This window comes from Mustela erminea, chromosome X (genome assembly GCF_009829155.1).
Source record: "Mustela erminea isolate mMusErm1 chromosome X, mMusErm1.Pri, whole genome shotgun sequence".
NCBI classification, from domain to species: Eukaryota; Metazoa; Chordata; class Mammalia; order Carnivora; family Mustelidae; genus Mustela; species Mustela erminea.
The window spans coordinates 71,379,711-71,400,543 of NC_045635.1; the positions used below are offsets into that span (position 1 = coordinate 71,379,711).

Here is a 20,833-nt window from a genome sequence, read left to right on the forward strand (position 1 = left end):
GGCATATGACCATGTTTCAAAATTCCAAGTTTTACAGAGTCCAGCGTGGAACCACACTCTTCTTCCCGTAGGAGGGAGTGGGTTTTGCCACAATTCTACCTTTTGCTGGATCCTTGTCAGGAAAGCAGTATATGGAAATACAGAACAGAAAGCTGGCACCTAGACTTGCTGTTTTCAGTTGTCTTCCCAACTCTTGTGCCTGGGAACTTTACAACACTCAGGCACCCTCATTCTTCATGTGACCCCAGGGATCCTGAGACCATGCTGTCATACCTGGAATCCCTCCCCACTTCACGACCTGAGCACCATTAAGCCAAGGGAGTACTCAAGTGTAGCAGACTTCTAAAAGTTCTTATTTTGTGCTCCACTGCTTCTAATATTTTGTGGTAGCCTCCTTAAGCAGGCTCCATCCTCTCCATCATGTCCACAGATATATCACACCTGATTGAAGTCTCTGCACTTCCTACCTTCCAGAAAGTAGTCACCTTTCTACTTGTAGAGTTGTAGCATTTGTATTCTCAGATCTTTGATTGATTTCTCAGGTATTCAGAATAATTTGATAACTCTCTCTAGCTGTTTTTGAGGGACCAGACAAACTTAGTCACCTACTCCTCTGTCATCTTAACTTGTTCCCTCATGTTTTTATATCAACATCTGTGATTTTTTATTTATTTTTTGTTTTTTTTTTAAAGATTTTGTTTATTTATTTGACAGAGAGAGAGATCACAAGGAGGCAGAGAGGCAGGCAGAGGGGAAGGGGGAACCAGGCTCCCCACTGAGCAGAAAGCCCATGCAGAACTCGATCCCAGGACCCTGAGATCATGACCTGAGCTGAAGGAAGAGGCCTAACCCACTGAGCCACCCAGGTGCCCCAACATCTGTGATTTTTTAAATAAGTTTTCTTCCCTCCCCTTCTCCTGAGATTCCTGTAATGTTAATCTTCATTATCTTTTATAGTGTCTCATAATTCACCTAGGCTTTCTTTATTCTTTTCTATTTTTTTTTGTTTCTCTAATTAGCTAATTTCAAATGGTCTGTCTTGAACTTCACTGATTCTTCTGCATGATCAAGGCTGTTATTGAAGCTTTCTTTTGAAATCTTCTGTTCTGTCATTGTATTCTTCAGTCTAGGATTTCTATTTGGTTTTCTCATATTTCTATTAATTAATGAAATTTCTCAGTTTATTGTTTCCCTGATTTCACTTAGTTGTCTGTGTTCTCTTGCATTTCACTGAATTAAAAAAGGTGAATACCTTGAATACTTTGTCAGAGAAATCATAGATCTCTATATTTTCAGTGTCAGTTACTGAAGTTTTATTTTCCTCTAGTAGTGTCATATGTGCCCGTTTCTTAGTGATCTATGTAGCTTTACATTGGTGTCTTTGCATTTCAAGGATCATACACTTTTTTCAGTCTCTAAGACTCGTCCATAGGTAAAGACCTCTTATTAGTTCCCTTTTCTGGTAGGATTATCTCCAGATTCACAGTTGTGCTGTGTTGGAGACAATTATGAAATTGTCTCTGGATCTACAGTGCATTCCTCTATTGTTTAAGCTTGTCACCAGGGGCTCAGAAAAGCATGGCTCTTGTCCCTGGGTAGTTGAGACTGCCTTAAGTACATTGTTCTGCTTCAGGTACTCCCAAAATATACATGTGTGTAGCCTAATATGTCCCTGAACTAGCAAGATTGCTCACAGACTTAAGCCAAGAGGAGTTGTTACTGAGTTCAGGGACCTTTTCAGGATCTCCAGAAGCACGACAAAAGTGTTTATCACTGGGTCCCTAAGACATTACTGCTTATAAACTGACTAGTAGAAGTTAGAGCTGAGTACAGTACCTTTTCAGGATCCTTTCTATCTCTTGCTGGGCTAGGGGCCCAGCAAGTAGAGACTCTGCTGGTAGAGTATGTCTGGGGCCTTTTTAGAATCTTGCTTGCAGACAGGATTGTCTCCTACTGGATTCACAGGATTTTTGGTAGATTGTGTCTTGCAACAGGGCTAGAGCCAAGTATCAGGAACTTGTATCCAAGGGTATTGACAGGAGTGTGTAGTGTGTCCTGCCTGGTCTCATTGCTGGCATGTCTGATAGTAGACTGAGATATTGAGGGAGCTGGAGCCAAGTATAGGGCCATTTTAAGATCTCTGAGGTTACAGATAGGAATATTTCCCACTAGATAACTGTGCTACTAATGCTATTTGCAGACTGAAGCTAGAGGGGGCTAGAACCATTAAAAGGACCTTTCAGAATCAACATTTGGGTTGAGTTTGGTGATCAAAGACCTCTAAGAACTCCAAGACTGCTGCCAAGAGGGACTGGAGCTGGCTACTTCAGGATCCACACTCAGGACCAGCATCCCTATACCTATTACTTAAAGCACAAATGGGCATGACTCCTCATCTTTTAGTATATGGTACTGTTGCCCAGACCAAAGGCAAATAGGCTTTAGCCAAGTCCTCAGGGTTATGAAGCTATTTCTGGGTCTATAGCCAGAATTATGTTTGATGAATCTACCACCTGGGTATGGGCCTATCTTCTGCCTTCTCAATATGGCTCTTGTAGGTCTCATAATTTTCTATCTGGATCACAGACCTATAAGGACACTTTTGCCTATAGATAGATATGAAATAACTATTGATGAAGGGGGATATAAATGGAGGACATCTAATTCAGCCATCTTGATATCATTCCATCTAGGCAGTATTTTAACAACCCAGGCAGGCCCCACCACCCTACCAGCTACCAGCACATTCTCAGACTCCTCGATTCTCTCCTAATCCATGTCTTCTCAACATGTCACTTTATTTTTCTTCTAACTTACATTAATCAATTCTTGTCATTATACCAATTTCTTCTACAGAACATATTTGGTTTTATGTTATTTGCTCCTTAGAACCATTCTCACTCATATTTGATGGCTGTCTGGGCTCTTTGCTTAGCTCTACAGACATTTCCATTTTCTTATTAGGCACCATTTGCTGATCTTGGATGACTTTAGTACGATCCATATTAAGAAGTCGAATGTTCTGAATTGTGATTATTGATGGAAATTTTCTTAATACTTGAACTGGTTCTCATCCCAACATTTAGTGTAAAACAATACATTGTACTTGGGCTCCCATCTACTGAATCATCTGGATACATTGTGCCCTGCTGTGCACAGAGCCTTCTTGGAAATAAGTTACGTTTAAAACTCACGGGGCACCTGGGTGGCTCAGTGGGTTGAGCCTCTGCCTTCAGCTCGGGTTGTAGTCTCGGGGTCCTGGGATCGAGCCCCGCATCAGGCTCTCTGCTTGGCTGGGAGCCTGCTTCCCCCTCTATCTCTGCCTGCCTCTCTGCCTATTTGTGATCTCTGTCAAATAAGTAAAATCTTTAAAAAAAAAAAAAAACAAAGCAAAAAAAACCAAAAAAACAACCTCACTGTATCTTATAGGCATACATGGGAGATGTTGTGAGTTTGGTTCTAGACCACTACAATAAAGCAAATATCACAATAAAGTGAGTCAAATGAATGTATGGTTTCCCATTACATATGAAAGGTATTTTACACTCTACTATAATCTATAAGCATGCAATAGCATTATGTCTTAAAAAACAATGTATATATCTTAATTTAAAAACACTTTAGTGCTAAAAAATGGTATTCCTGGTCTGTGCTTCCAGGAAGTCATAATATTGATGACTGCTGATTGATCAGTTTCTTAAGGTTGGAGTGGCTGTGGCAATTTCTTAAAATAAGACAAAAATGAAGTTTGCTGCATCAATTGACTCTTTTTTCATGAACACTTTTTCTGTGGTATGTGATATCCTTGGTAGCTTTTTCCCCACAGTAGAACTTCGTTCAATATTGAAGTCAATCCTCTCAAAATTTCCCACTGTTATATCAACTAAGTTTATGTAATATTTTAAATATTTTGTTGTCATTTTAACAGTATTCACAGCATCATACCCAGGAGTGGATTGTAATTTTCTCTTTGGCTATACCACATTTTAAAATTTTATTGTAATCCCAGTATAATTAACATTAGGTGTTGTATTAGTTTTAGGTGTATAATATAGTGATTTGTCAATTCCATACATCACTCAATGCTCACCATGGCAAGTGCACTCCTTAACCCTCATCTCCTATTTCACCCATCCCCCAAACTACTGCCACCTATCCTCCAACCCACCCACACAACCCACATCAGTTTGTTTCTTTATGGTTAAGAGTCTGTTTCTTGCTCTTTCTCTCTTTCTTTTCTTCCCCTTTGCTCTTTTATTTTGTTTACTAAATTCCACATATGAGTGAAACCCTATGGTATGTCTTTCTCTAACTGACATGTTTCACTGAGCATTATACTCTCTAGCTCTATTATTGTTCCTACAAATGGCAAGATTTCATTCTTTTTATGGCGGAATAATATTCCAGTGTATGCATGTGTGTGTGTATATAGTATATGCAAATATGCTGTATATCTATAGTATAAACACACACACACACACATACATAACAACTTCATCCACTCGTCAATTGACAGACACTTGGGATACTTCCATAATTTGGCTATTGTAAATAATGTTTCCCTAAATAAATATATGGGTGCATGTATTCCATTGAATTAGTGTTTTTGTGTATTTTTGATAAATACCCAGTAGTGTGATTACTAGATCATAGGATACTTCTATTTTTAAATTTTTGAGTTCACTGCCATGCTCTTTTCCATAGTGATTATACCAGTTTGTGTTCCCACAAAAGTGCAAGAGGAATCCATTTTCTCCACATCCTTGCCAACACCTGATGTTTCTTTTTGATTTTGATTTTAGCCATTCTGACAGGTGTGAGCTGATACCTCATTGTGGTTTTGATTTGCGTTTCCTTGATGATGAATAATGTTGAGCATCTTTTCATGTATCTGTTGGCCATCTGTATGTCTTCTTTGGAAAAATGTTTGTTCATGTCTTCTGCCCATTTTTTTAATTGGATTATCTGTTTTCTGGAGTGTTGAATCATATCAGTTCTTTATATATTTTGGATACTAACACTTTAGCACATATGTCATTTGTAAATATTTTCTCCCATTCCTTGGGCTGCCTTTTAGTTTTGTTGATTGCTTTCTTCACTGTACAGAAACGTTCTATTTTGATTTTATTTTTTGAGTTTATTTTTGCTTTTATTTCCCCTGCCTCAGGAGACATGCATAGAAAACTGTTACTATGGCCCATGTCAGAGACATTGCTGCCTGGGCCTCTATGAGTCTTACGGTTTCAGATCTTACATTTAGGTCTTTAATCCATTCGAGTTTATTTTTGCGGATGGCATAATAAAGAGATCCAGTTTCAATAATTTTGCAGATAGCTGACCAGTTTTTCCAGATGCTTTGCTTAAAGAGAATGCCTTTTTCCCTTTGCGTATTCTTTCTTCCATTGTTGAAGGTTAATTGACCATACAGTTGCCGGTTTATATCTGGATTTTCTATTCTGTTCCATTGATTTCTGTGTCTGTTTTTGTGTCACTACCATACCTTTTGATTACCACACCTTTGTGATATAACTTGAAATCTGGAATTGTCATACCTCCAGATTTGCTTTTCTTTTTCAAAATTGCTTTGGCTATTCACAGTTTTTTGTGGTTCCATACAAATTTTAGGATTATTTGTTCTAGTTCTGGGAAAAATGCTGTTGGTATTTTCACAGGGATTGCTTTAAATGTGTAGATTGCTTTGGGTAGTATAGATATTTTGAAAATATTATTTGAAAATGCTATTTCTTCCAATTTTGAAAATATTATATCTTGAAATAATTATTTGAAAATATTACTTCTTCCAATCCATGAACATGGAATGTCTTCCCATTTCTTTTTGTCATCTTCAATTTATTCCATTAATGTTATATAGTTTTCAGAGTACAAGTCATTCATCTGTTTGGTTAGGTTTATTCCTAGGTGTCTTATTATTTTTGGTGCAAGTATAAATTGAATTCTTTTCTTTATTTCTTTTTCTGCTCCTTCACTGTTATGGTGTAAAAATGCAACAGATTTATGCACATTAATTTTGCATCTTAAGAATTTACTAAATTCATTTACCAGTTCTAGTAGTTTTTTGGTGGAATCTTTCACATTTTCTGTATATAGCATAATGTAATCTGCAAATAGTGAAGGTTTTACTTCTTCCTTGCTGATTTGGGTGCCATTTATTTCTTTTTGTTTTATGATTTCTGTGGCTAGGACTTCCCTGTATTATGTTGAATAAAAATGGTGAGAGCAGACATCCGTTTCTGGCTTCTGACCTTTATGGGAAAGCTCTCAATTTTTCCTTATTGAATATGGTGTTTTCTGTGGATTTTTCTATATGCCTTCATTATTTTGAGGAATGTTTCCTCTAAACCTACTTTGTTCAGGGCTTTTGTCATGAATGGATGTTGTAGTATGTCAGTGATTTCTCTGCCTCTTTTGAAGTGATTATATGGTTTTTGTCTGTTCTGTTACTGGTGTAATGTATCACATTGATTGTATTGTGAATATTGAACTACTCTTGCATCCCAGGATTAAAACCCACTTGATTGTGGTCACTGATTTTTTTTTTATTTATTGTTGGATTTTGTTAGCATGCTGGTAAATTTTGTTGAGGATTCTTGTGTCTATGTTCATTAGAGATATTGGACTGTGGTTCTGTTTTTTTGTGGTGTCTTTGTCTGGTTTGGGTATCATAATGATACTGGCTTCCTAAGATGAATTAGGAAGTTTTCCTTCTACTTTTTGAGACAGTTTGAGAAGAATAGGTATTAATTCTTTTTGAAATGTTTAGTAAAATTTGTCTGTGAAGTCATCTGCTTCTGGAGTTTTGTTTGTTAGGAGTTCATTTTTTACTGTCATTACTGATTCAGTTTCCTTGCTGATAATTGGTTTGTTCATATTTTCTATTTCTTCCTGCTTCAGTTTTGGTAGCTTACATTTTTCTAAGAATTAATCCGTTTCTTCTGGGTTGTCTAATTTGTTGGCATATAGTTTTTCATAGTATTCTTTTTCAATTATTTGTGTATCTGTGGTGTTGTTTGTTATTTCTACTCTTTCACTGGTGGATTTATTTGAGTCCTTTCTCTCTCTCTCTTTTTTTTTTTTTTTGATGAGCTTGACTAGAGGTTTATAAATTTCATTGATCTTTTCAAAGAACCAGGTCTTGGTTAGATTGATGTGTTCTATTTTTCTTTTATTTTTAATATCATTTTTTTTCCCTGCTCTAATCTTTATTATTTCCTTCTTCTGGTTTAGGTTCTATTTGTTGTTCTTTTCTTTTCTAGCTACTGTAGTTTTAAGTTTAGGTAGTTTTTTGGGATTTTTCTTGCTTCTTGAGTTAGGCCTGTATTGCTATAAATGTGGTTCTTTAGAACTGCTTTTGTTGCATCCCAAAGGGTTTTTGGACAGATGTGTTATCATTTTCATTTTTCTCCATGTAATTTTTTATTTCTTCTTGGATTTCTTGGTTGAGCCCTTCATTGTTTAGTAATACGTTATTTAACCTGCTTGTATTTGTGGTCTTCCCAGATTTTTTCCTCATGGTTGATTTATTGATTCATAGCATTGTGGTCAGAAATGATTCATGGTAAAACTTTGATCTTCTTTTTGTTGAGGCTTATTTTGTGGCCTAATATGTGATCTGTTCTGGAGAATATTTCATGTGTACTTGAAAAAATGCATATTCTGCTGTTTTAGGATGGACTGTTCTGAATATATCTGTTAAATCCATATTATTTGGTGTGTCAACCAAAGCCACTGTTTCCTTGTTGATTTTCTGTTTCAATGATCTTTTCATCAATGTAAGTGGGGTGTTAAAGTACCCTAGTATTATTGTATTATCAATCAGTTTCTTTATGTTTGTTATTAACTGTTTTATATATTTGGGTGCTCCCATGTTGGCTGCATAAATATTTAGAATTGTTATATCTTCCTGTTGGATTGCCCCCTGTGTTATTATATAGTACACTTCATTGTCTCTTTTTAAAGACTTTGTTTTTTTAAGATTTTATTAATTTATTTGACAGAGAGAGATATAATGAGAGAGAGAGAACATTAGGAGTGGGAGTGGGGGAGAGAGTTGCAGGCTTAGCAGGTAGACCAACATGGGCCTCCATCTCAGGACCCTGGGATCATGACCTGAGCTGAAGGCAGATGCTTAATGACTGAGCCACCCAGGTGCCCCTAGTCCCCCCAACCCTTCCACTCTGTAACTCTCAGTCTGTTTCCTGGAGTCCAGAGTCTCTCATGGTTTGTCTCCCTCTCTGATTTATTTTTATTTAAAATTTTTTTTTATTTAATTTTTAAATTTTTCAAACCAATTTGTTGCCCTATCTTTTTTTATTGTACCATTTAGTCCAATTTCATTCAAAGTAATTAATTATAGATATGTATTTATTGCCATTTTGTTACTTAGTTTTTGGCTATTTTGTAATTTTTTAATGATCCTTTCTTCTTTTCTCTTTCATGGTTTGCCAGTTTTCTTTAGTGATATACTTGAATTCCTAACTCTATTTTTGCATATTAATTAGTTTTTTTCACTTGTATTTACCATTCAGTTTACATAACATCTTTTGCATATAGCAGTCTATATTAAGCTAATGATTGCTTAATTTTGAACTCATTTTTTACTTCTCTTCCCTCTGCATTCCTAATATTTGATAATCATATTTTACATTTATTTTGTTTACATATTTTACATTTATTTATTTTGTGCCTCTCTTGACTGGTTTTTGCAGGTATACTTGACTTGTTTGCTTTTGTGCTTTCTATTTTTCTTATGGTTTTTGTTTTCTACTCCAGAGTCATTCCTTGTAAGGCTGGTTTAGTGGTCAAAAATTCTCTTGACTTTCGTTCATCTGGGAAACACATTTTAGGAGTGGATTGTGTCTTAAGAAACCACTTTATTTGCTCATCCATAAGAAACTCCAATCTCCATCTGTCAGTGTGTTATCATGAGATCACAGCCATTCAGTGATGTCCTCAAGGCTCCGCTTCTAATTTTACTTAGTTGTCTTGCTATTTCTCTCTCTCTCTCTTTTTTTTTTTTTCATTGTGTTGCGTTAGTCACCATGCAATACATCATTAGTTTTGCTGTTCCTACCACATCTGCAGATACTTCCTCCACTGAAGTCTTTGAACTCCTCAAAGTCATTCAGGAATGATGGAACTTCTTCCTAACATTTCTTCCTAACTCCTGTTAATGTCACTATTTTGACTTTCTCTTATGAATCCTTTATATTTTTAATGACATCTCAACTGGTGAATCCCTTCAGAAAGTTTTCAATTTACTTTTGAAATTAACTTTGCCTGGGCTACCAGGTGCATTGTCAGTGAGCAGCAAGATTTTGAAAGGAATCTTTTTTTTTTTTTTTTTCCTGAGCAGTAGTGGTGGGCTAGAAGTATTCAGCCTACCATGCTTTAAACAAATGTTCTGTCATCCAGGCTTTGTTGTGCTATTTATAGAGCATGAGCAGAATAAATTTATTATAATTCTTATGGGTTTTGAGATTTTTGGAACGGTAAATAAGCATTGCCTTCAACTTAAAGTCGCTATCTGTATTAACCCCTAACAAGAAAATCAGCATGTCCTTTGAAGCTTTGAAACAGGCTTTGACTTCTCTCTAGCTATGAAAGTCCTAGATGGCATCTTCTTCCAACAGCAGGCGGTTTCGGCTACCTTGAAAATCTATTGTTTATTGTTGCTACCATCATTAATTATCTTAGCTAGATCTTCTGGATAACTTCCTGCAGCTTCTACATCAGCACTTGCTACTTCACTTTTACTTTTATGTTATGGAGAATGCTTCTTTCCTTAAATCTCATGAACCAACCTCTGTTAGCTTCACACTTTTTTTTTTTTTCCCTGAAGCTTTCTGACCTCTCTCAGCCTTCATAGAGTTGAAGAATTTGGGCCTTGCTCTGATTTAGGTTTTGGCTTAATGAAATTTGTGATCAGTTTGATCTTTTATCCAGACTACTAAAACTTTCTCCATATCTGCAATAAGGCTGTTATTATCATTTTTATGTTTTCATGTTTTATCATCATTCTTTATGTTATGTAGCACTTTTAATTTCCTTCAAGAACTCTTCCTTTGCATTCAGAACTTGGCTGTTTGATGCAAAAGGCCTGTCTATCAAATTATTCCAGCTTTTGGCATGCCTTCCTCACTAAGCTTAATTATTTCTAGCTTTAAAGTAGAGACATGCAACTCTTCTTTTTACTTGAATACTTAGAGGCCATTGTAGGGTTATTAATTGGCCTTACATCAGTATGGTTGTGTCTCAAGGAATAGGGAAGCTGGAAGTGAGGGAGAGGGATGGGGAAATGGCTGGTTGATGGAGCAGTCAGAATATATACATTTATCAGTTAAGTTTGCTATCCTGTATAGGTGTGGTTCATGGCTCCCTGAAACATGTAGAATAGTACCATTAAAGGTCACTGATGTCAGGTCACCATAAGAAATATAATAACAATGAAAAGGTGTGAAATATTGCAAGAATAACCAAAATTAAACACAGAGACTGGAAATAACCAAATGCTGTTGAAAAAAAAATGGTGCCAATAGATTTTCTTGATGAAGGACTGCCACAAATCTTTAATTTATATAAAAAATGCAATATCTAAAAATGCAGTAAAGAAAAGCACAGTATAATGAGCTATGCCTTATACTTAGCCAATATTGTCCTTTAGTTCACGTGTCTTTCAAAAAATCTGAAGTGGATGCCCAACTGGAATAAAGATAACACACCCAGAAAGTGGCTTCTCAGTCAAGAGGAGAAAATACAAAGATTATTCTCTGTACTCCCTGTTTTCCAAATGTTTTCACTAGAGACTTTAATATAAAATAATGAGAATATTCATTAACTGTTAAGAAAATGTATAACTATAATATGTTATATATATAGTTCACTGGTTATTATTCAAAATACAAAATCAGAATGTATTTATTTATTTATTTTTAGAAGATTTTATTTATTCGAGAGAGCAAGCACAGCAAGGGGAGGGTCAGAGGGAGAGAGATGAGCAGACTACCCGCTGAGCAGGAAGCCAGATCATGACCTAAGCTGAAGGCAGACACTTAACCAAATGAAACACTTAGGTGGAATTTAAAATGACCTTTATTAAATATAAATTGAACATTTCAATGGCATGTCACTATGGGCTTCTGAAGAGAGTATGGGAAAGCAATTTCCAAAATCATTTTTTTGTTGTTGAGTAAACATTTATCGGAAAACAATTATCTTTTCTTACCTAGTGTCTACTTTTGAATGTCACAGCAAATATGGGATAAGGAAGATATTATGTGTAACAATGGATATGTATACACATCATTATTAAAAATTATGTATTGTAAAATAATTTTCAAATATTGTTTCTGTTTTCCATTATTCCTTTTCAACTCAGTAATTTTATGCAATACAGCAGAGTTTGTTATTTCTGTTTGACAGATTAGGAGATTGAGATACAGTGGTTAAACCATTTGCTCAAAATTACAGAGTTAATATATTCCACTTATTCTTTATACAGTCTTCTATTGATGGACAGACACTTGGGCTGCTTCCATAATTTGGCTATTCTAAATAATATTATAAACATATAGAATTGTTTAATCATAATACTGTATACCTGAAACTAATAAAACAGTGTATGTTAACTATACTGGAATTAAAGTAGAAAAAATACAGAGATAGGTAGTGGAAGTGATAGGACTAGATAATGAGTATCCTGATCCTTTATATTTATGTTAACCTTCATTCACTCAATAAATGAATACTTTGAAGTCTTCCACATGTGAGGCATTCTTCTGGATGCTGGGGATATGATGAGGCAATAATTCATTGTTCCTGACCTTATTGAGTTTATACATTCCAGAAATATAAAGACTTGTAGACAACTACCTAAAGACTTGTAAAAGGTTGCAATATTGGATAAAATATTTAAAAACATATAGTTTGCTATAAAGTGTAAAATAAGAGGGGCACCTGTGTGGCTCAATCAATTAAGCATCCTACTTTTGATTTTGGCTCAGGTCATGATCTCAGGGTTGTGAGATCAAGCCCTGTCTTGGGCTCTGCTCTGGGTGTGGAGCCTGCTTAGGAGTCTCTCTCTCCTTCTGCCCCCTCCACTCCCCCTCAAAAAACTGTAAAATATGAGTGATTAAATGAAATGTGATATTTTTATGAGTTAGAGGTATAATACACCAGAGAGGTTCATGGAAGGAAGAATTTGATTTTAAAATGTGTGCACAAAAACATATTTAGGCACTGGTTCTTTATTCCCACTGGAATGAAGGAATTAGGAAGATGTATTAAAAGGAATAGGTATGTTATCATGTCTGAGAAGGAAAACTAACGAAATGGGCTTTTTACTACTGAGAGATGAAAGAAATTTTTAAATAGAATCAGAATAACAGTTTTTTGTCATAAAAGCAATGTATGAAAAAGAACAAAGGAGAGAAATAAATGGTAAAGGATAGACATTTTTAGAAGTAAATGACAATGCTTAAATGACTAGTTTAGATCTTACAAGTAACTGTGCTGAAAAGGAAGAAAATAAATATCACATAATAATATTTTTAAATTTTTTTCTTTCCAAGTTTTTATTTAAATTCCTGTGGTTGACATACAGTCTAATATTTGTTTCAAGTGTACAATTTATTGATTCAAAATTTACATACAACACCAGGTTCTCATGATGACAACTGCATTTCTTAATTCCCATCACCTAATTAACCCTTCCTCCCACCCACCTCCCTTCCAGTAACCATTAGTTTGTTCTCATAGCTAAAAGTCTATTTCTTGGTTTGCCTCTCTCTCTTTTTATAAATACTTTTGTTTTAACACTGCTAATCATAAAACTTTTAGGTTACTTTTTTGTGATATCTTATTATTAATGTCATAATAATTAGTGACAGTAGTCATGAAAAGAATGAATTACATCTATAAATTTACTTAAGAGTTTAAAGAGTTATTTCACATCATCAATCCATCATATCCTTAAGTATAACTAAGCATTTCTGACCTTCAATCTTGGATCACAATCTAGAGTTTTCATGAAGAATTCTGTTTTATAAATAAGAAAATTAAATATTGAGTGGATCAATTATATGGTTAATAAATTATAAGGATCTCTGACTATAAGTCCAGTGCTAGAGAAGAGTATCTGAGTGCTTGGGAACTCTTTTATACTGCTTATACCTCTGTAATGAAAGCCAGAAATGTATTGCTTTTGGAAAGTACAACTGTTGTGGATGTGTTCTTTTTTTTTTTTAAACATCAGGAGCTTGTAATGTAGGAGCTTGTAATCGCTAAGCAATGTAGAAATTTTTAGTCAGAATCTGCCACTTATTAACATCATATAGATTAAGACTTTCTGTTCTTTGGGAAATGATTGTCCTATATAATTCCATTTGCACCACAGTAGAAGACTTCCAAATTATATGTTTTTCTACAGGTCTTAGAAACAAAATATTTCTCCATGTTCTGACTTTAGTCTTTGTGCATTCTTGGCTGATTTTAGGCAAATGACAATGTAGGTGGATGCTTCCACTCAATACATAACAGAAAAATTAAGCAGAAAATATAAACAAATATTTTTTCTGTTTTTTATATATATACGTATATATATATATATATATATATATATATATATATTTGGATATATATATATATATATACAAATATGAAGGTCTGTATATCTTATTTATGATGCAAGATACAAATAATTTTATATTGCAGCCTTACTATAGCAATAAGCCATGTCCATATTATGGAATTTGAAATGGTTCCTCTACCCTTCTACAAGACTATGGTATCTAATTGAAGACAATGACTTGGTATAATATTTAGCTAATTTTCAATCACACAAATTCCCAATGCCTTTTACATAAACACTTGAGAAAATTTCCATATTGTAGCTGTCACTTATATACACATAACATAGAGATGGTTAAATTGGTCTGTTCCATCCTTAAATTCTGACTGTGTGTGCTACAGTAAATTTATTCAGCTGTTATTTCTGCAACATATATATTGAGCAGAATAATGTTAGAACATGCAGCACACATAATCAATCCACTAGAAATATCAAGAATATTTGGAGGAAGCTGGTGGTACATAGAGAATAGACTGCTCTGACAGCTTTGATGGGATAAATTGTGTTTCTGAAAAGTAAAAGATGTACACATGCTATTTCTTTCTACTATTGTTACTGTCATCAGTTATTTTTAATTATTTATTTATTGATTGATTTGGGAGAGAGCACAAGTGGGGTGGGGGAGAGGGAGAGAGAGGGAAAAGCAGACTCCTCACTGAGCAGGGAGCCTCATGTGAGGCTCAGTCCCAGGACCCTGTGATCATGACCTGAGCCAATGGCAGACACCTAACCGACTAAGCCACCCAGGTGCCCCACTGTTCTTAGTTCTTGAAAGCCCTGTAAAACTTGAGAAAATTATAAATATATATATATATATATAGTGAAGATTATATACTAACAAAAATCACTGTCAAATGGATAAAAATGGATTTATTTAATTTCATGAGTCATAATGGAATCTACAAAGTCTGTAACTCAGGGCTTAATGGAAATATGAGCGGTTCATTTTAGCTGTCAGCATGCTTATAGGATCACAAAGGGGTTGATGTAAATAAATATCTTTTGGGGCACTATGACCTTTATGGCTTCAGAAGAAATTCAGTGGGTGACTGGCTGGCTCCACTAGTGGAGAATGTGACTCTTGATATTGGGGTGATGAGTTCAAGCCCCAAGTTGGATATAGAATACTTAAATTTTTTTAAAGAAATTCAATTTTGTCTGTAAGCTAACACTTGAGAAACACTTTTGTTGGACACGTTTGTAGCTTCATTGATATGTGTAATAATGAAAATTTTCCATTGCTATGCTAATAAATGGCTTTTAAAAATTTCAACAAGATACAAATTTTTACATTTTAAATGACATTATTTGCTGTTAGCTATTCATGCTAAAATAATCACCATTATGGAACTCTTGAGTTTTCATTTCTCATTTCTAAAGATTACCAAAGTGTAAGTTACTTGACCTAATTGTTTTGAGTTTGCTTTCAGCAAGATGATTTTAAAACAAAAAATAAAGAACAGAAGACATATATCTGATTTTCACTCTTTAAAGAAGGTCTGGTGAAGTATCTAACAAAACAAGAATAGTATTTAGCAATTATTTAATATTAATGGAATTTTCAAAAATACATTAGGAAAGTCAATTCAAACTTACTTAGAATATCAGATGGTCTAAACTTTAATTTCTTTGAAATTTCTTTAGGATTATGAAGAGATTGCCCACCACATAGGGTCTGGTTGTTAAGAATTATTTTAAAATAGTGACTTTTTTGTTATATAATAATTATATGGAAATAATAATAACTCTTATTTATATATATGATATCTTTAACAATCCTATGTATGGATAAAACAGGTGTTAGTATCTACATTTTTAGAGAGAAATAAACAAACATGGCTCTGAGACATTTAATGATTTGTACAAATTCAGATCTCACAGAGAACCTAATTGTCTTTCCATTTCACCACACTGACAACAGCATGGCACACACAAAAAATTCCCATATTTCCTTAGCTCTCTAGAGGCAATTACATTTAATAAATGTAGTAGAAAGAGCAGTATCAGAAGGCTTCTGTTTCCAGGATAAGATCTACTAATAATTAGCTGTGTGACCATGAGAAACGATTTATGTGAGTTGGGAACTGAAAAATATCCGTAAGACTACAAAGTCAGGGAATATATTACTCATTAACTCCTTAAAATTACTGGGAAATACACTTCAGATGACTGAATGATGAATAAAATTAAATACTCCAACTCCCGATATGTGGTAGTATGTTGCTCAGCAACGATTTAATACTTTAATGAAAGTATTAAAGCACAGTTTATCAAAATAATCTTTGTTAATATAGTTACACACTTACTACAGAATTTTGAAAAACTCTGGAAAGATAAAGTATATATCCCATAGCCTTAATTTATTTTAATATTAATGATAATAATTTGTATCTAAAATCTCAGATAATATCAGTAAAAGCTGGAAAACGTGAAGCAGAAGATGGAAGTAAAACCATACTAATGCTTATATCTTAAATGCTGGCAGTGATAATTTCATTATGACATCTGTAAATAAGAAAAGTAGAATCCATCATTTTCCATTACTTTATTTTTTATATTCTAAAACCCTTTGAAAGAAGGAAAGTGTCCAAATATAAATCTTACTTCTTCAATCAGCAAATGTATTTAGCGAGTTTATTTGCAGGAAGTGGGTGCTACCAAAACAAAGGTATTCGTCAGAAATCTGAGAGGGGCTATTTTTATGTTGATTCATGATTTTTAAAGAGAAACACTAAGTGTAAACATTTGAACATATTACATAATAGATTTTACATCAGGAAGAAGTAATTATTGGAGAGATGTATACTTGGTTCTCTGGTTTCATAGAAGTCCTTTTAATATGATCTTTTCACATATCTTATTGGACCTAGGATAAAAATAATCATAAATACTTTTCTTACATAATTAAATAAAATTCCTTGTACCTCAGGATTTCATAAACTAAAAAGGGCAGGTCTTTTTTTAGTAGATTTCTTCACTACTTAGTAAATCACAGATTATTCACTGACCATTAAACCAGGAAGATAGAGTAACTTCTTCCAAAAAGGAGGTTGCATGAAGCCATTATCACAACCCTGTGGTTATTTCTGATAACCATTTGATGAGGCCCTGGACAAAAGCATAAAGAGTGGGAGTGTGTGTATACATGTTCATGCAAAGAAAATACATGTATATGAAACAAGTGTCTTGAAGTCACTTGAAGTAGTACATTGAAATACCAGTGCCCAATTAATATTCTTGTGGTTCCTGTATATTTAAATTATCAGCTCTTAGAATGGGCTATACATAGTTTTCAAGGCTCTGAAATAAATGAAAAGTAAGGATCTCCTTTCCTGTCTCTTCGTTCTATATCCAATCCTGTCCAGAATACAAAGTAATATGGAGTCTTCCCTCAGTAGATTATACTCTAATAAGTAAATGAGTTAGGTATACTAATTGTTTAAACAAGAGTTTAACATGTGCTAATTGTTGGTAAGCAGTTATTGTCATATTATAAAAGTATATGCCTCAGTATTCATATGCCTGAACCGTATTCCTTTCATGTCCTTTATGTAACTACTACCATGAATGGCATTAGATTACCAAAAGCAATATGTAAAGAATGGAAAGTGTTTGATGGTAATTTTATATCCCTCTTATGTTACTTTGGCTAAATGGTATTGCTATTGAACCTACTCCATATTTATAGTATGTTAGATAAGTGCTGCCTCATTTCTTTCCCCAAACTCCCACTTTAATTTCAGAATGACAAAAAGATGCCTACCAGATTCAGAAAACAAAGTGAACATCTTGAGCATGCTATTGATCGTGTTCTTGTCATGATATCGGAAAGAAGAAGGGCCCGTTCTCTACATGGCACTAATGAACAACCTCCTCGTAACATTCTTACAGCTGTTCTTGAACTGATTAATATGGTCAAGATGATACTAAACATTCTGGAAAGGTAATACCAAATATGTGATCTGTAAAACCTTAAGTTAGTTGCATTTCTCCCCCTTTCTTCCTCTTCAGAAAACTTATGTATGGATTGGATTTTATTTCCACAGTATCTTTCAAATGCAATTACAAATTTTTATTGATGTTCTGAATATCTCCCTAGGGTGAAAAATGTTTATCTAATTCCCTTTAAATAAACCAATATGTGATCATCTGACTTTTTACAGAAGTAAATCATTTTACAGAATTAGTATTTGTTTTACGAAGGACTCACTTTGGGCATCCTTTATAGACCAAACTCTGCTGCTGCATTAGAAACACTTGTTTTTTGTTTTTTGTTTTTTTGTTTTTTTGTTTTTATAGTCCTTTAGGAATATACAAAAGTTACACCAAAGTTCTAAAATTCCACATCTGGACTATTTATAGCAGCAAAATAGTGATTTTTTTTTCTTTATGTATTAATTATATTAGGGATTTTTCATAATCAGTAATACTTTTTTAACTTTTTTTAAAAGATTTTTTTAATCTATTTGACAGAGAGAGAGAGAGAGATCACAAGTAGGCAGAGAGGCAGACAGAGAGATAGGGGGAAGCAGGCTCCCCGCTGAACAGAGAGCCCGATGCGGCCTGGATCCCACGACCCTGGGATCATGACCGGAGCCAAAGGCAGAGGCTTTAACCCACTGAGCCACCCAGGTGCCCCAATCAGTAATACTTTTAAAATTCTGTGTTACTAAGAGGAGTCTTTAGAAATCAAAGGCTAATGATTTCTAATCTTCTTTTGATAATAACCTATAAGGGACATAATAATATTTTAGTTTCTTGAAAAAATTTAAATTTCCTAATTGCTGTTTTGATCAAGACTATAGTCAACTCTATATTTTACACACAAATGAAATATTACATGGATATTTAGTCCTAGGCTTTTGCTTTTGCTATCAGAAAGTGTTATATCCCTAAGATAGAGAAATTAAATTGTGAGAGGGAAGCATCCTTTTATGACCAGTGAGAGAAGTATGAGAGGTCATAATACTCTTCTCTTCTCTCTTTGATAACTGTTCTCTTACTGAATTTTTATCATCTCTTTACATTTCAATTGATGCTTGATTTATAAACTCATTTTGTCCATATGAAGAAGGGATGAAGTGACTTGCCTGCTTTTTCAAAGAAATTTCAGTTTGCATGTTAGATAAAGTATAGGAAATTCATCAGCCCTGCTACTCCCTCTCTTCTAAGCTCTTTACAGTTATCTCTCTGGAAACAAGCTGAAACAAAGAAAATAATCGAGATTCTTGGAATTAATTCATGTTAAGGAAAATAGGGAAAGGAATAATGGGCATACAACAAAGATAGCCACAGGACTGAGTGATGGCAACCGAAGACCCCCAAATGAATATAATCTGCTTCACTGATAATTGATCATTCACAGTATTGGATTTTTTTGTTTATTAAAGTAGTCTCATTACAAAATTCACATCATGGTTACAGTATTAATAAGCATGCTTTAGCAAATTTTCATTATATCATCAAATTGAGGGCTTCTTTGTTCTGATGGGTGGAACCAGATAAGATTAAAAGTATTTATATTGTTCTTGCAATATTTTATGGTAAGTAGTTCTTAATATTTTGTAGTAAGCAGTTAGACTTCTCTTTCAGAAATGATAAAATCTATACAAAATAACATCATATAATCGGTTTTGAAAATGGCAAATTTATGGTTCATCTTAGCACCTTCTTTTCTAACTGCTTGGATTTTTTTTTTAATTTTATTTATTTATTTGACACAGAGAGAGAGAGATCACCAGTAGGCAGGGAGGCAGGCAGAGGCAGGGGGAAGCAGGCTCCCCGCTAAGCACAGAGCCCGATGTGGGACTCAATCCCAGGACCCTGAGATCATGACCTCAGCCAAAGGCAGAGGCTTAACCCACTGAGCCACCCAGGCACCCCACTGCTTGTCTATTTTTTAAACTTTAGTTTAAACATTACAGATTCTCATAGTCCTTCCTTAAGAACTAGTGACAACTGAATAAAATATATTCATACTAAATAAACTTACTGAATATTCTAAATACGGTCTTTGAACATGTAAAATGTTATGAATAAAACACATGAACAACACAATAATATACCTTGCAATGGACATGGTTGCTATAATGCACCATGGTGCTTTTAAATTTCTTAGCTTTAGTCACTTCTGATTTTCCAAAGACCTAGTAAAGACCATATGTTTTGGAAAGTTGTGTCAGAGACTCATCTGGTTCATTTCTTATGAGGCTGTAACATGGGTTTTAAGAAGTTTGGGGCTCACAAAAAGAATTTTGGGGGCTTATCCTAATTGGATTTCCTATAGAATAATTAAATTTCTTTTATAAGATATCTGGTTAGTGTGCTAATTGCAGCAATTGCTTCTTTTTTCTCTGAAATTAAAAAATTGTGTTGCTAAGAAAATTATTTCATGGTTTATCCTAAAGTTGGCTTCATCTTTGTGTATCTAAAACAAAATATGGGGAAGATGCTGTTAAAATGTAAATTTTATATTGAGTTTTTCTCAAATTATGCTTCAAGCTATTATTTGATTTGGCTTAATCAAATCTATGATTTTGGGCCTAAAACTTATTTTCTTTTATTAAAAATAAGAATATAAATGTAGTGAGTCATCTTGGTAATAGAGATAATAAGTATTTTTGAGAATTGATGTTCATTCAAGAGTTTAATTTGGTATGTCATCATGGCAAAAAGGAGAAAAGGTGGTTATATGACCTCTTTACAAGAAGTTTCCTCTTCATTTTTTGTATTTTCCTGAAAGGTTTGGACTTTGTAGTGAGTTATTTGAACTTTCTCAACTGAACTACATACAAAAGATTGACTTTACAAACACTATACATTTATATATGTTTGAGCATATTAAAGTGTTGCTTTATTGGTAAAAGAAGTAACATTTTAAGAATTACTATTAATGCTGTGGGTTTTAAAATCTCCTAATTATGATAATAAATGGAAATTTTAGATTCTTTTGATAAGGGTTTCTCTGATTATATTGTATTTCCATTAGTCATTACAATTTTAATTTGCTTACTGATTTGAGGTAGAATTTATGACAGAATTCACTGAGGAGAGCAATATAGTAACTCAAGACCACTTATCTAAGCATAACTTCCCAATACTCTACTTCTAAGGAAACATACATTGAACATGTTTCATGTTGAAAACTAAGAGATAGGGTAGGATGAGATAATAGGCTCTACATTGACC

At 34.0% G+C, this 20,833-nt stretch overlaps 1 protein-coding gene across 1 annotated transcript in view; it reads left to right on the top strand.

The window, feature by feature from the left end:
* LOC116583220 overlaps window positions 1–20,833 on the top strand; it is a 258,959-nt gene that overhangs the window by 79,037 nt on the left and 159,089 nt on the right. The window contains exon 5 of the mRNA XM_032331251.1: window positions 17,389–17,588. Coding sequence (XP_032187142.1) covers window positions 17,389–17,588 — 200 coding nt within the window. The remainder of the gene's footprint in view (window positions 1–17,388; window positions 17,589–20,833) is intronic.